The 16,920-nt window shown below is 41.0% G+C and overlaps 1 protein-coding gene across 2 annotated transcripts in view; it reads right to left on the bottom strand.

The window, feature by feature from the left end:
* TAFA4 (TAFA chemokine like family member 4) overlaps window positions 1-16,872 on the bottom strand; it is a 55,480-nt gene extending 38,608 nt beyond the window's left edge. For both annotated transcript variants that reach the window (XM_009678670.2, XM_068907001.1), the window contains exons 1-3: window positions 16,619-16,872; window positions 14,678-14,814; window positions 11,171-11,286 (exon numbers count right to left, since the gene is read on the bottom strand). In XM_009678670.2, coding sequence (XP_009676965.1) covers window positions 11,171-11,286; window positions 14,678-14,757 — 196 coding nt within the window. In that variant the 5' untranslated portion in view covers window positions 14,758-14,814; window positions 16,619-16,872. The remainder of the gene's footprint in view (window positions 1-11,170; window positions 11,287-14,677; window positions 14,815-16,618) is intronic.
* Between the last annotated feature and the right edge of the window lie 48 nt (window positions 16,873-16,920).

Raw genomic sequence — 16,920 nt, forward strand, 5'->3', positions numbered from 1 at the left:
TCATACCCCATAATAAAATAGAGTGAGCAAAATATAATTGACTGTAAGAGTAAAGTAGTTAGCATTCACTGCAAAATGCTAATAATATTTCAAAAATGCCATTTCTTTTCATGGCCTTTTGACCAACTTAGTGAATGGACTGAGGCCTAGGAAATATTGGAAATAATTTTGAGGAGGAGCTTACTGGCCACTTGTCAGCTTTGATATGTGCATACCTTCACTGTACTGGCCAGTACAGTGCAACGATGGTACTTAAGTACTGCTCTGCGCTGTTTGCATAAATAGTAGCCCGGCCACCGAGTCCCAGGCAAGGCAATCTAAATACAAGCTCTGGCATGGTTCTGCAGCAGAGTCCAATTTGTTCCTAAGACCTGGAAATATTCACCACGTGCATGTGTGTTTCAGCCCCTCCATCTGTTAAATGAGAATAATCACACTTCATTTGTAAAGCACTTCATGTTCTACTGACGAACACCTTGTATTCCTTTGATTCCTGTGACTCTGGCTGCCACAGCAGTTACTCCAGCACATTGCTGTTTGTTTAGACTGTTTAGTTAGAGGAAACACCCTTCTCTTTTGTTGAGAGACAATACAGAAAGGAGACTAGATCACCTTTATCCCTCTGGTAAACTGATCAAAACTGATCACATTGCAGCCACAGGTTTTTTTAATGCTCTTTTGATGCTGTTATTGTTACAGTTGAAAGAAAAATGGAAATGACTGGGGGGGGGGGGGTAGGACTATTCAGGCCTTGGTTCTGATCCAGAATCCAGATAATCCAAATCCCTTATTGCTTGGGAAGGGTCAGGATAATGCTCTCCACAGTCACTGTTGGGCTAGACTTGCTCTCCCAGAAAGGACATGTTTTCATAGTAAACTAATTTCTCTCTAGCTTGGCACAAACTACCATGTGATATAGCCTGATAAAAGGCTGTTTCTTGACGTTAGCATAGCAGACTTATTTGTCAGTTTACCTTTTTTTAATGGCAGAATATCAGAACCTGCCTAAAGGACAGTGCCTATTAGCACACCCAAAATTCAGGCCAGACACTCATACTGCTGGGGTGATTTATATCAACTGATATCATTTGCACTATGTTCAAGTTATACTCTGATTTGATTTTCATACTTTCAGTAAATTATACTTTTTTAAAAGGCAGTACAGGATACCTAAGAATAGCAAAAAGACACCTGAGAAGACACATAGTCCAAGATCTTCCTGTATGAGCTTCTCTGAAGAAGGTATCTCCTCAAAATGGTAAGTCATGGGAGGATGCCCACCATCCCTCCGGGTGACCAAAGATGCATTTGCCATGCCTCATTCAAAAAAAATAAGGACCAGAGTGCTTGCACAGTTATTGCTTATTCATGCAGTGCAGTAATATGGGTCCAAAACTTCCAGTGCCTTGAGACACTTCTTACTGTACCAAGAGACTTTTCAAATACCTTCATTGGGTGGGGGGAGATGGGAGGGAGGTTTCAGAAAGTCTTGATACTTTCAAATTCTACTGAGCATAGGTAATATAAAAGAGCTGTAAATACGTATTCCTAGGATGAAGAGATTTTTTCCATGCTCTTTCTCAAGAGATTTTGTCTTTGATTGTGCTGTGGATTGGATCAGGAAAACCACTGAATCCAGTTGGTATCTTTCCATAGCTACGAATGGGGGACTTGCATACTGTTCTTTCAGCAACGGACAGTGTAACAGAGGACAGAAAGGCACTTGTGTTCTAACCAAGTAGGCTAAAGCCACCTCAGAGACCTCCTATCCCCTCATCTTCATGTCCTGGGCCAATGTGAAAGAGAAAGCTTGGTGTGCTCTCTATCAACTTTTGTTTCCTCCTATGTAGGACCATAATCTCCAAGGGGAAAAAGAAACACGTAAAGCAAGGATATGCAAAGCAGAGGAGATGCTCCAAGTTTTTTCAGGTGTACTGCTTGGGTGATAATGAAATGCAAGGAAAAGCCTACCTTTATACATTTAAATTAAATTCACTTTTGCTAATCAGGCATCAACAAACAACATGAAACAAAATCAGCTACTGACAACAACCTACAAACACCTGTTAACACAGTCACTATCTGTTACATACAGACCATGATGTTCCACCCCAGAAACATAACAGTCAGCTAATTTACAAAAATTTATCTCTGTGCAAAAGGGACAGTAAAAGCAAGCTGTTCATTCCAAATAATCACTCTATCTTAGGATGCTACTTTCAGGAAACAGAGGGGTAAAATTAATGGCAAGGACTGTTAATGGGAAGATGCAAGCAGTAAATAAAAGCTCAAAGAAAACCTGCCTCACACTGATCAGGTCATTATCTTTTAAAACGCTAACAGAGCCAAAAGAATAACGGCCATCACTGGTGCGTAGATGATGCCCATCAAGGAAACAAAAGTGAAAATAAAAAGAGCAAAGGAAGAAGAAAGGCAGGTCAACCACTAAGCGATAGAAATGTTGATCCTAGAATTTTCTGCTCATAACTCCTGTTATTTGAAGGGGTATTGTTGAAGATTGCCACCCTGGAAGATAATACATGTCAGATGTAGCTTCCACTCTTGTGCTGATGGATAGCATTTCCAGTCTGATGAGAAGAGATTACCCTGCTGAACCCTACAAGACATCTTTAATCTCCTGATTTAGAATCCATTGTCCTCTACCAGTTGTCACTTTCCTGAAAGAATGCAAGAACACTGCCAAACACTGAAAAACAAACAGCTGCATCATAGCTAGTGGCAACAATTTGGAGGAGCTCCCCCAGGAAAAAAAGAACTTCAGTGTTAGTAAAAAATTCCATCTGTAAGTTCTTTCACTATTAATTAACCACTTTCTGTTTTCCAAGAAGAAATGTTTGCCCAAACATGTCCTTGAAACCAGACACATCCACACTGTAGACTTTCAGATTAACACTGAGTGGCAGCTTCAAGTCCAGGCTCTTTGGCAGGGGAAAATGTCATGCTTGGCATGAAAACAGAGCTGAGCTCTTCTTCAGGCAGGCTGAGCGGACCAGGTACAGGTAGGGCCAAGCATGCTATAGCCAAGTCCAACAACAGATTTCTTATGCTTAAGTACAGGGTGAATACTTTGTATCCATCTACACCCAGAACCATGGGTGAATGGAGCCAGCACGCACAGTCAGCATGCCCTAGCCTTCTTCCGAGTTACTATTCATCTGACAGCATAGACAGATATAAACACAAAGGATAAATCCCGAAATGAACAAGAACTGCTATTATTTTCTGTGGACTTTTATTTAAGCCTGTGCAGTTGCTCATTTGGGATGAAACTCTCCAGTAGCACAAGGCCTTACAATTACATTAAAATTGGACTCTTAAGTTTGGGGTAGGCTCTGTACTGCTATTACAATTAGTGCAATTGTAAGGCTATGGCACTACAGCCCATGCAGTAGGCACAGACATGTCGATCAATAACAGAACAAGCCCTAAAGCAATTTCCATCCCTCAAAACGGCAGTGATTTGCAAAACACTGAATGACAAATTCTGTAAGAATGACTGGCTCAAGCACTAATAAAATCATAACTGTGAAGTCTAACTTTTCTGCTGGGAGCAGAAACCATATGACATATCAGGAGCAGGCTGGAAAATAAATCACAGAAGAATCACAAACTCCCCCGTTAGTGGGGACAGGATTTCATCTTGGGCAATTCTTTTAATCATTCTAGAGCCAAGAATCCAATGCAAGTCTTCTACATTCCAATCTATTGCCTTCATCACTCAAGCATCCATCTTCCCAAAGACTCGGCACGCTGACCTCTAGGTAAACCCAGAGCAGAGCTCCTGAGCAGAACATGTTCCACTTTTCTTGGCATCACTTCACTCAAATGAACCCTGAAGGTGAGATGCTTTCCATCTTATTTGTGGATTTTCACTTGTCCAACTACTTATTTCTCCCCCACATTAGCACAAGCCTACACATTTGCAATATATATATAAGTTCAAAGTTTGGGAGAAGTAGATAAAGAAGACAAAGAACAAAGAAAGCTTTCTTGGCTAGAATTTTGGTCAATGGAATGTAAAGATTATCATTTACTGCAGATAGCAGCTGTATAAAAAATGATGCTGCCAGTGCAAAATGAATAAAATAAAGACAGTATTTTCACAAGCTTTCCCCTATGGTTTTAGAATAAGGTCACCTTGATATTGCAGGAAAGAGCTTGATTTCAGCCTCATGCTATATAGATTGATACACTGGACTTGACCATTTGTACGTTAAATGAGATTCCATCTTTCAAAAACCTCCCTTCTTTTTGTTACAGATCTTTATTTTTTCCTTTGGAACATCATGAAATATGATACACAAAACCTACACATTCATCAGTTGATCTGTAATTTTTTTCCCTGACTCCTTGGAATACACAAATCTTTTTATATACAATCACATTCCATGCAGCTAAAGTGCACAATCATGGAAAACTATACCAGAGGCTATCTTTTACCTTATAAAATACTGAATTGCTCCCTACTGGTAGCATACCTATGCATCTAAATTGAAGTCTTTGTCAAAATCTATCCCATATATAGCAAGTTCCCATTGCAATTTAAAACAAATAAAACTAACAGAAAATAGGAACAGATATTTTTTCCTCTTTTTTTTTTCTTTTAAAAAATAAATATACCAGCAAACTTCGTGCAGAGTTCTCGGCTCCCTTTGTCTTAAAGGGATCCTATTGTTCAATTGAATTGCATCCTCTGTCTTGTTACTTGAAGAGACTACAGCTGAGGCTGTATATTGCAGCTACCCTATATTTAGAAGCTGGATAATAAAGCACATAAATAACACACTGAATAAAACATTAAGACATAAAAGGAGTTAAGTGGAACAAAGGGCTAAAGCATATTGTGCACTAACCACGTCTGACCCTTGGAAATACAAAGGACTCATAATTCTAATTAGTAAAATGCACAGTTATGACTTAAATCATTAGACAGCAAGTGCGACCGTGCACTGGGAGCCCCTTTCACAGCCTTGCAGGGCCCTCTGGTGGAACTGGGAACTGTGCCCACGGCACCCTGACAGCACTGCAAGGAGGAATAACACTCCAAAACAAAAATAAGAGGAGAACCATAAGCCCGTTTTTTTGCCCTTTTCCCTGAAAGTATCATTATTTCTAATACAGAGCTGCATCTTTCAGACACACAGCCTTCACTTAAACAGATGAAGCCTTGGATCAGTGTAAGGGGAATTTTTCACCTGACTTGAGCGGAAACAGGATTCCACTCGTGAAGTCCTTAAAGCTGGGAAAACCTGCAACTGATGGGGAACAACCCCATCTGCTGCCACACTACCTGACACCAAAGGCATGATCAAGAGGTATCGCCTGCCTGTGCTGATCTGCCCAGGAAGACAGCTCTGAATTCCAGCTGACAGTGACATTTCACATTCAGAGTAGCAAAGTGGAACCAGAGGGCCCTGCAGGCCAAACCAATGTCTGATGCATGCCTCAGTACATGAATTGCTATTTTGAACACAAAGGAGCAACCTTCTGCTGGGATGCTCCCAATCTCATTTATGCTCACACCTGCCACTTAGCTGCCTAGTCCAGTCCAACGGCATCACTGAATCCCTTATTCGTCCTTCAGATGAACTGTGCTGTCCATTTCTTCTTCACCTGATGCCTGCTTTACTGATAACACACCCCACACTGTCAAAGCATCAAGATTTTAGCTACACTAGGCTGCTATCACTTCCCTCACTAACTACTAGAGGGCAATGCAGTGTGTGCTTTGCCAGCGTGTTACAGTTGTTGCTAGGTTTGGGGTGGGGGGGACAGTTCTTCTACTCCTCCAGAGTACTGACTTCTCTAACTTTGTTTCTTGGGACACAGAGAAGACTTGCTAAACACCTGGTTTGACATATACCCCTTGTACTGCTGCCTTCCTCAGATCTAGACCTTAGTACATCTTTGCCCCAGGCCCATGGACGCACAGTACTTGCCACTTCTAAACGACAGGCCTGCTTCCCCGACAAACAAGTGACTGACTATCCCATTGGTAGCCTAAACTAGCACCTCTTCAGAGAGCAATGACAGAAGGACAAAAAAGAGGAGACAGACACGTTCTTAAAAGACACTTCTTTCCCTAAGCCACAGCAAGGGCAGAACAGAGGCAGCAGCAAGGCAAGCCTTTGTTTTCTGTGTCCAGTGCATTGCTGCATTATTCATTCAGATTGTTCCTACACACAGAGCCTTTCCATAGACCTGCCTTGCCCCATTCATGTATCAAACAGAAGAACACAAAGGAGAACACAGGTAGAATCCCAAAAAATGATCTCAAGTCCTGCTGCAGGCCCTGCACAGCAGAGTCTGCAAAAGAAGCCTGTCCTTCACATGTGCTAGAAATCACTGGTCCTCTGAAAACCAGTCAGGATAGTAATCTGGTTGCTGGAGATGGCATCCGAGATGCCAGCCAGCAAACTACTGATTTTCTGCTGCATTTCACTAAGCAAAGAGGTGGAATCTTCAACAGCTCAGGCTGGTCATAATTCCTTCTTGAACCCAGTTCCCAATTTCTACAGCATATATGACTTGCCACTCCCATTTTTAACATGATTTCTCTCATTTAACCTCTGCTAACTCTGTAAATTAAACCATCTTCAATGCAACAAAGAAGACACTCTGTGAAAAGAAGTTACTACTCATTCTTCCACTTGGCAGTAAGACCAAGCAGTCCCCAGTGCTCTCATACACATTGATTTATCCCTATGCTCTGCATCATTCTGCTGCTGCAGGAAGCAAGCAGGCCATTAGAGCTACCACTGAAGTCTTCATATGAAATCACAAAGAGCAAAGAAAACGTGAACCCAGTAGTAAGATTCAGAGAAAAATATGGCCCTGCTTTAAGCTACAGACGTATTAAATGTATGGATTTAGGGCACATTAAGGATAATATGCTCTCCAAAATCTGGACCCTCTGGCAAGCAGAAAGAGGCTGGGGGCATTTCAGGTGAACATCTTCACAAAAAAAAACAAAACACAGCAACCTCGAAAAAGCCAAGCTGCACCAGTAACTCATGACAGAAGCTGCTCTGCTGGCTATACCAATTAATGGTCTACAAGTCCAGCCCCTATGTGAGGTGACCTGAGGAAATGTCTATTTAGTGCTTCATTACTTGTGGATCCTAACTTATAGCAGAGAGGGAGAAACAAGTATTTTCCTGCACAAAATACTACTTCATTCTGCACAGCATGGAATTGACAGTTATATCAGGTATCAATTAGGATCTTTGGGAGCCTAAAACACAGCCCAATTTTAAATACCTATGGTAAGCTAGGTGCTTGTGCTTCCCCCAGCTATTGTCAGTGCAAAAGACAAACTCTTCCAAAGGGTAAATCAGAGCACCAAAGATGGATGACCGTTCTAAGCTGTCCTCTCCACATGGATGTGTAGGGAGGCTGTTGAAATAATCTGTAAAAGCAGCATCTTTAGTGACCTACTGATAGCGAGAAGAAACATTTTCCCTTTATCACTTACCTAGATAACTCTGGTCATCAAAGCAATTACACTGTTTGAATGAAGATCAGGTCAAGGCCTTCAAGCTGGACTCAGGATCTAAACTTCTTCAAACCAATGGCAGGGCTGGCTCACTAGATTGAACATCATCTTTCTCCATCAGTAGTTATTTGATGGTGGTGAATATTTTGCAGAACAAAGGAAGAACGAACCAGGCCTGTCCTAAGTTCTGCTAAAATGAAGAGACCCTTTTCGTCAAAGGAATTGCTCAATGGTACTTTCTCCTGCTTTTCAGCAATAGGGTTCTTAAAGATACAGTCTCTGTTCCTGTCGGAATACTGCAGAGACAGCTGTCAAATGTTATTCTTTCAGGTGCCATCTGACAACGCTGAAGTCAATTAAGTGTCTTTTTTCCTGGATTAGGCCCCCCCATAATGGCAATATTTTGAAAAGACAAAAGTCAATCCCCATTTTTCAGCTTAAATTCTATTGGCTGCTCTTAGTTAATAAACTTTGTTGGCTTTAATGAGTAAATACTTTTTCAAAGGTGACTCGTGACGTCAAATACGTAACTTGAAATACCATGATTTTTCAGGGGCAGACACAGCATGTCCTTAAAAATCTCATCCTTCTAAAGTATCCCAAGCTAGGCACCTCATGTCTTATAAAAGGCATGTGTTTCTCACCTCAATATATCCATGTCTGGCTACCGCTGCTTGACCTAAGGGACACAGGACAAATTCTGTGTCAAACTAAAGCTTGAATTCATCCCTCTACCCTCTAATGCGCTTCAGGACATTTTACCTTGAAAAAATTGAAAGGTGTCTATTGACTGCAAAGATTTTCTCTCAACTGTCATCCAAGAACATGCTAATCTGTAGTAATCAAATGAGATTAATTATTTGCTTTCCATGAAATGGGATACACATTAAACACTAAATTATTTGCTTTCTTGATGAACAAGACATTGTCTTGCTCACATCACAGATCTGATCATACATTAGGGGGTCAATCCATCTGTTGGGTCTAATGGCAAGAAAGAGATAAGGCTGGGAAATGCAGCCCTTGAAGAGGGCCCTCCAAATCCCCTATGATGTCATACTCCAGACACAGGGAACTGGAGAATCAAAGATGGGGTGACTGTTGCATCTGGCACATGGGATCATAAAGGAGGATGAGGACCACTTCAGTGCACACACGAGAGAGAGAATGTCATGTTTGGGAAAGAGTATGACACCATGAGTATCACAAGGTGCACAAAGGGTCCAGTTTCAAGGGAGTCTATTTTAAAAAGAGCTCCATAATCTAGTCAAAGCAATCACAAAGAGCAAAGCACAACAATCATTAATTACACCTTTCCTTAGCCTACCAGAGAAAGCACTGTAAGCTAATTTGCTTAATTGTCAAGAAACTTGTGTTTTACAATCTCTTTAATATAGGGAAAAGAATTCATAGTGTCAATTAAAAGCATGCAATCAAGCATTTTCAAATGTTACCTTAAAAAAGATTGCCATAATTTTCATGACACGTAATGAGCATTCTTCATATAAGCCCACAACAGAGGATAATCACTGCCTTGTTACAGGTATTTCCTGTTAGGTCCACATGCAAAGTGCATCTTAAAAAGACCAAAATAACATTTCTCTTTGCAAGACTTGTCCCTGAATGACAAAAGCTACAGAAGGCTATTCTCCAGGTTTCCAGTTTTGTTGCAGTCTAAAGAGGAACTTCAATTGTGTAGTCAGCTCTGAAATGCGCCACTAAGCAGCAGCTGTTTATGGGAAAGGTCAAGAGGGCCTAATTAACTAGTCACCGTGCGTAGACCCCTTCCTCATTGAGGTGATTCAACCAGCTGCTGTAACAGCTACCTGCAAAATGGTAATACGGATCAACCTGTAACACCGTATTCTCTAGCATCACTTGATGGGCTTTAGCTGAAATGTGTCAGTTGCCCTCAAGAACCTCTGACTATATTTTACTGTAAATGCGCTTTACTGCATGGAAAATGCATCTACCAGGGAGCAAAAGCAGCAGCATCCACGTTTTTGGCACTTAGCTACTAACACTATGACATTGATTGTCAGCTCATGCTTTTGGGGAGAATCTGCAGCCACAACCAGGTGGTATATCTCCAGCAGAATGCAATGGAGTACAATCCACTTTCAACTATTTCAGAATCTGTGGCGTTCAAATGGTGTTCAGAATAACCTGCACATCCGAACTGCAGACAGTCCTTATTCGTCCATATATCAAAGAAAGTCTAAGCTATTTCCTCTCCTGATAAAAAGATTCAACGGATCATGAATCAAGCAATGGGCTCAAGCTGCATGGCCACTGCCAGATGATACATCAGAGAATGGTAAGAATGTTCCATGGCATCAGAGAACCCAGAGCTGGTGATGGGGTGGAGGCTGCATAGCAATTATTTACAAAAGTAAGGAGGTGTTTTGTGTAGCTCTTAGATGCATACACTGCTGATGTACTGTGAGCATGCGGACAGATAAAGCAGCTCTGTGCAGCTCACATCCAGTCCTGCTTGACAGGACTGGAGAGATTTTGGTGAGCACATGAGGATTCTTCAGCTCCTACCCAGACAGGCACCAGAAGCAGCCAGGAAAGAGATCAATAGGTCATCTCATCTAGAGGATGGAGCCTCTAACAAGTGCAAAGTAGATGCTAACATTAGACCTGGAACCATGAGAGTCTGGCACCGAGGTAAGAATATTGCATATGGATTAAAGGCAATACACCTCTTTTAAGAATGAGACTACATCACAAACAGTAGTACTTGAAGAAATCCCCAAACCAGCATCAAGATAACTACTGTACTGAGAGTGGTACAGTCATCTCATTGCGGTGGTGGAGCCAGGCTTTTCATCTCCCCTAAAAGCAGAGCCCATATGTGATACTTTGTTGACTTAACTCTCTTGCTTTTGGGATCAAGCGTGACATAGGGCTAACTCAGCTATCCTATTTTAGGACCTGAACTAGGATCTTTGCACTAGGACAACTATATTTCTTTGTGGATTCATGCTGGATCTCCACATGGTCCTAGCACGTATCCAGTCTGGTATGTCTTCATGAAGCCCATCCAGCTTGTTCTGAGCTATTTCTACTACTTATAAGAAGGTAGTACGTTGTGGCTAGTACACATACTCTGCGAGAACAGAGCATCCTCTTAAATTCAATGTCTTTCTGTTCGCCTCACTATGTTGGCTAGGAAAAGAAGGGGCATACCACAAGGTGAACTAAACCACAGTTTCATATTTGTGTTACTTAGTGAAAGAACCGTTGCATGTAGTCTTAAGACTTTGATCTATCGCCCACCAAAGTCAACAATACCATTGTAAAGTCTCTCCATAACCACTGGATTAAGAGGGGGAAGATGAAGATACATTTCAGAGCAGCATAAAGAAAGGATAAAGCAAAAGGACACAAACCAATCCCAAAGCCCAAACGGTCATGAAGTCACTCCAAAAACCGTCTGGCAAGCTTCACTACATAAAATTACTAGAAAACCCCATGAAATTTTAGAATAACTCTTCTTTGTTGTTGCTGCATCTTTAACCCATTGTACTGACTATAACACGCTGTCAACAGCCTCATAAATTATCTATTGCTAAAAAGTGAGCTCTAACATTCCGCGAGTGGTATTAATTGGTCTCAGTAGCACATAATGAGTTTAAAAGCTCCTACCTGCGTGCCCCCGGGGATGGTGGCTAGAGGCAGACAACAATTTACAGCAGACCGTTAACACATAGACCAGAAAGAGCCAGTCAGACAGAAGCATTGATTTGGCACAGAATCTCATCCTGGAGGCAGAAAAGGAAGCAGCTGAGTGAAAGAACAATGTAAGCAGGGAATAATATAAAAATGATGCTGGGAAGGAAAAAGCTGAAGAATAACAAAGATGGCTTATTATAAGGCAAAACTGATCAAATTGGATTCACAGTTTGGTGGGATACATTCTTTGTTAAGCATGTTTTATATGTTTTATAATTGGAAGCAATGCAATGTTTATCACATATCATATTAATCACACATGCATATTCATAAAAGCATTATACGAGTGCAAGGCATATCTAGGAATCTGTGATGGGCATTTTTTAGGATTAAGAGCCGTCCACGCTCAGATTTAAGCATGCAGACTTACAAGTTGTGCTACCATTTTTAAACTGCACCTACCTCTAATTTATACACACATCACAGAAAAATGTCATTACTTAATACATCTCAAGATAGATTTGCTACCAACTCTCATGTAGACATGTACATGAAATGTCTAGATCTTCCTGGCACACAGCATCTGCTAGCTTTCCTGGAGATCACTGGGTTCGCTCAAGGTTAAACACTGGAGAAACCCTGGCCTCAGTCAACCATGCAAGGACTTGCTACTCTGCCAGCATGCGAGGAGAACTGCATTTCAGAAAACAATTGTTCTGCGGAAGGCAGATGTTGTTAGCCTTATTCATGTTAGTATTAGAATTAAGACCACAAATCCTCAGTAATTTTGCTGCACATACCTACAATTAAATCCCTTAATAGCTTATGTTGTGCCATTCATCACACAGAAAGGTAATCTGATCATTTCCTTAAACTGAGTTATGATGATTTATTATTTGTGTGATATATAAATGGGCATTATGCACTTGAACCCTTAGATATAACATTCTAGACTTTCAACAAATGCTGTAAGCAGGAATACATCAAATTTATTAGAGGCAATTTATAGATTTGCATAAACTGAACAAAATACTACTTTCATAGCAGTGACTTTAGTCTGCAGTTAATCAGTATGCTGGGATTTGGAAAAGCCAATCATGAGTATGCTCATTTGCACCAAAAAGTCCTTTGAGAACTTCTTTTCCCTGTAGATTTCAGTTCTGATTCCTCTATGCATTTGCTCAATAATTTGTTTATTTGTGTATCTTTAAAATACCTGAGGCCATTCAGCTGATCAGATCATTCAAGTGGCTGAACAGCCTGATAGCTAAGCTAAAAACAGACAAACAAACAAAAAAAACCCTCACACCTCAGACTACTCTACTGTCAAAGCCAGAGAAGTATTTCCATCCTACATTAAATTTGATAACTATCTAAAAATGAAATCAAAACATATCTCATGTTTTCTCATTTAAAAGCCCTTGCTTAATTTTCTATTTCCCACATCACAAAACAATTTCATCCTTTCTTTGTGTAGTAATGGGAATGTTGCTAAAGCCCAAATAACTCACAAATACATTTGGTAATATCAAAAATTAAGAAGCCAAAAATCTGTTGTAAATATTTTTTAGTAACAAACAAATTTTTAGTTACATTTTTTTTTTGGGGGGGGGGGGGGGAAGAACATTGAGGAAAACCCCAGTGTCCTTGTAGACACTGTCCCTGTAGCTATCCTTGTAGACTTTACTCAAGCCTACAAAGTTCTTTTTAAAAACTTTGCAAATACTGTTAAAAAATAACTCATCACATTTGTTGATGTAAGAAAAAAATGAATTCAAAAAAAACTACATTAAGGACTTACTTATTTGAGAAAAAAAGGGATCTCTCCTTGTTTTAAGAAGTCCTGTGTTTTGAGTCAAACACATTGCAACACTGAACATACATGAACCAGCACTGGAAGAAACACACTGAGGCTCTTTTACAGCATTTTTTGAGGAGTGTTCTACAAACAGAGATAAAGCTTAGAGGATAGAGGCTTCACTTGTCCTTACCCTACAAGTATCATCTTATGTGGAGTTCCCAGGCTAATTTAGAGCAGCTACACTTCACCTAATAAGCATCAGTTTAATTTGCCTCTCCCACCCAGCTGAACCATGTAATGCTAGTGCAGCTAATGGGATTGTCTCACTGTGAAATGAGCATAAATGGTATTATTGCTGTTGATCTAATATTAGCCCAAGGAAATTGCCCCGTAGGCTTTGAAATCAACTTACCATTTCAGGAAAGACTTTCATCACCCAAACTTTCTCCATATTACACCCATTGAACCTCATTTTGTTGAGACCTGAATTTAGCCTTAGTTTTCTTGCTCCATCCAGGAGAACAGTAACACATGGCTAACAACTCATGCATCAGTTACCACTACATAGGAAGGCACAATCTGCTGGTCTTGCAATACCATCCCTCTGTTGCTCTGAATGCAAACACAGACTCCAGTCCAGTTATCAGCAGAGAACCTAGCTCCACTGGCATTCTGAAGTAAAACACTGAAGATGGTGACCTTTCTTCGGTTTTCCTGAGGGATGACTGAAAGCAGAATTTGACCCTTGGAACTAAATACCAGGGATCAAATTTTCAGATATTCTGAGCACCTCCATTCTGGTGCAAGTTGGTGGAAAGAACAGGTACCTTCAAATCGTGCACCGCATGTACTCAACAGCTCGTATTTCAGCATGTAAGCAAACTCAGGTGTTTCCACTTTTCCCAGTGAGGGAGCAAGGCTGGTCTCATGGAAACAACTGTGCGTTAACCTCATTTCAAAAGCTTTTCCAGATTTTGAAAGTTTGACTCTTTGAAGTCGTGGCCCTGATTTTAGGCAGGGAATGTGAAAGTAGGCTTAGAAATGGCCTTATGTTTTGCTTTCTTTTTCTGTTTGCAAATGTTACACTTTCTGCTTTTAAATGGAGAGATGCATTTGGGCTACAGTTCTGAATATGCTCAAATATGTGTGAGATAGCCTCCTTCATCAGTGAGATAGCCTCCTTCATCAAGGCCCAGTGTGTGCACAACTGCTAGGAGTACAGCAAATTCGTTATTTACTAACAAAGTTACGCAGAGTCCTTTGTGTGGTCCAGTTACATCAGTTTTACAGGCTCTCTACAGCCTCGTCCAGAAATAACCGTATCTCTACAGAGTATCAACACAGGTATATCCAAAGGGAAAGGCTGCTAAAAGCATTGCCTACCAATTTCAGTACACACTTGCAGGTAGATAAGACTTTAATCTACCTTGCAGGTAGACAGGATACAGTCTTCAGCCCACTAATATAAATAGAGGAGGATCTTTAAAAAGGGAGAGAGGGAAAATAAAAGAGAAATTTGGCAGACAAATGCAGTGAGGAGCACCTGGGCAGTTCAGCAACAGTGGGCTGCCGCTCTCAGAAATGTCAAGCCTTCATTCTCTGTTGGATTCAAGTGGATATTGTTGTTAACCAGAACAGCCAATCTTCAGTGCCATTCGAAAAATAAAAAGTGCTCTTACCTTGGGGACTTTGCAAGAATTTTGTTCCAGTCAAACACAATTATTTCAGTGTGTTTTTCATAGTTATTCCAGATTCCCATTTGCGACGGCAAATAAGCCTTTCTGCATTTCAGAATTTTTTCCTTCGCTTTGGGGACCTACAAAGAAAGCCATATTACACTGCAATTAAAGTCCAGAATGGTGTTGTGAAATAGAGGCTGGTTACCAAATAATTGTTTCACAGTGCCATCTACAGTGCAATTCAAGACAAAAGGCAGCAGTCATATTGCTCTTTTCACCTGCTTCCAAGAACACCAAGAAACTGTCGTAAGATAGCTCTGAGATATCACTAGATTAATGACATGCAGAGTTCGTTTTACTGAAAATTACAAACATAATGCACGCAGCTCATTGTGTCCTTACAGCCATGGGCCCTCTTGCTATGCAAACACTGTGAAAGCTGTAAGATCTGGGAAAGACATCAATCACCACAGCACAAACAGACTTCCATGTTCTTACTTGAAACCTCCAACAGTTTGAACCACAGATCATTAAAGACGGGGGAAGACCTTGCCCTGCCTTCATGAGTGTTTAGCCAAGGCCCTTGGAGTCTGGTTATCTCAGAAGAAGAGGGTCTGAAGGACTGTGGCTGTGCCTTCATCATAGCACACTCTGCCACCTTTGGCTCTCCTTGCTTCCAGGCACCACATCTCACAGAAGCCTGCCTGTACCCTGTACCTGTACCAGAAGCTACACTTTCAAGAAGTCACTATATGGAGATACTTTTCTAGCAATACTGAGACCTTCCACAGAACAATGAGCTTAAACACTCCATTCCATAGACATCTGATTCTCTGTGCTTTTTTGGTTTATATTTGTTCTCTCACTCCTGCCCCTGGGCTCAACTTGACCTTCTGCTATTGAAAACATGACACAGGGCAATTTGTCAGAGAAATAATAACGTGGTCTTCACCTACAGAGTGATCACAATAACCTTTCTCATTTTCTCCCACCACTCCTCGTATTTTACTCTGCCTTTGATCAACTAGAAATTTGCTTTTAAGAAATACAAAATTACACTGTCACATTGGAGGTGAAAGTATTTCCGGCGTCATTAAAGCAGGTAAGCAGATGCCTTTCAAAAGCTTATTACAGGAAAGCCTCTGGCTCAACATGCTCCACTCCCTTCTGTTCACAACTCCAGGAGAAAATAGAGTAACTGCTGGAATTAAAGAAGTACCAGGCCACCAATCCATAACTAATCACATTTTATTTTGCCTTCACTTTACCATGTGGAGAGTTTCAGAGTAAGCTAGCCACAGCTCAGCAGTTCTAGTCAAAACAAAACGTTGGCAAACAGATGTCTTAAGACAGAGCACTACCATCCTGTATTAATCCTTTTTTCCCCCACAAATAAACAAAATAAAAATGTGGGCCTCACAAGTTTTATTGAGAAAAAGCCAACAAACAAGCTTTTCAATACAGCATTGAATGACTGAAGTGGTTATGTGGTATATTTTTACCCATTTCACAACAGTACAGACAGATAAATGTATTCTTACAGTGCTCTTGTAGAAATCAATATTGCAACACACTAACTTGGGGTTTAGGACTTATCGCTTCCATAATTCTTATTAGAGAGGACAAAATGTGTATGCTTATCTAAAGGTAAATACTAACTTTAGTGTAGCCTGTTCTGTAAACACAGGCTAGGCACTGGTTGAAGACAAGGAAGAATGATTCTAACTCATTGTAATTAGATGGATGCAGAGAAAGAGGCAGCTAATACGGCCACCAGCGCGGCTCAGGGCTTTTTAATGCCTACCAGCCGGCAACATTTCTTATGAGAACAGAGTTGTCTGAGGGGAGCGGAAAGCAATTGTTACAGGCAATTAGGAGTCTGAGATTCAGCAGTTTCATCTGAAAACGAGAAAGAGAGCAGAACACAAAAGAAAGGCTCACCTGGTTAATAACGGTAAAAGGAATTCCAGGCTTTTAATGATGAAACCATGTTTTGTGCTTGGTTTGTGATCGCTGATTTTAATGCTGGTCCCTGCATCATCTCAGGGCGTGGTGTGACTTTGGAAAGCGGAGCCGCTTATTAGCGGATTGTACAAACAAGCAAATCACTCCTGACCTTCTGCGCCAAGAGCTCTGCTGGGGCAGCATGGCCTGCGAGGCCAGCCAGTCCCGCGAGTAGGCAACTACCCTTCCATTGGCCCTGTTGCACCCAAACTGAGAGCTGCTTTCGGAGAAAAAAATAA

The sequence above is a fragment of the Struthio camelus genome, chromosome 14 (assembly GCF_040807025.1).
Source record: "Struthio camelus isolate bStrCam1 chromosome 14, bStrCam1.hap1, whole genome shotgun sequence".
In the NCBI taxonomy this organism is placed as follows: domain Eukaryota; kingdom Metazoa; phylum Chordata; class Aves; order Struthioniformes; family Struthionidae; genus Struthio; species Struthio camelus.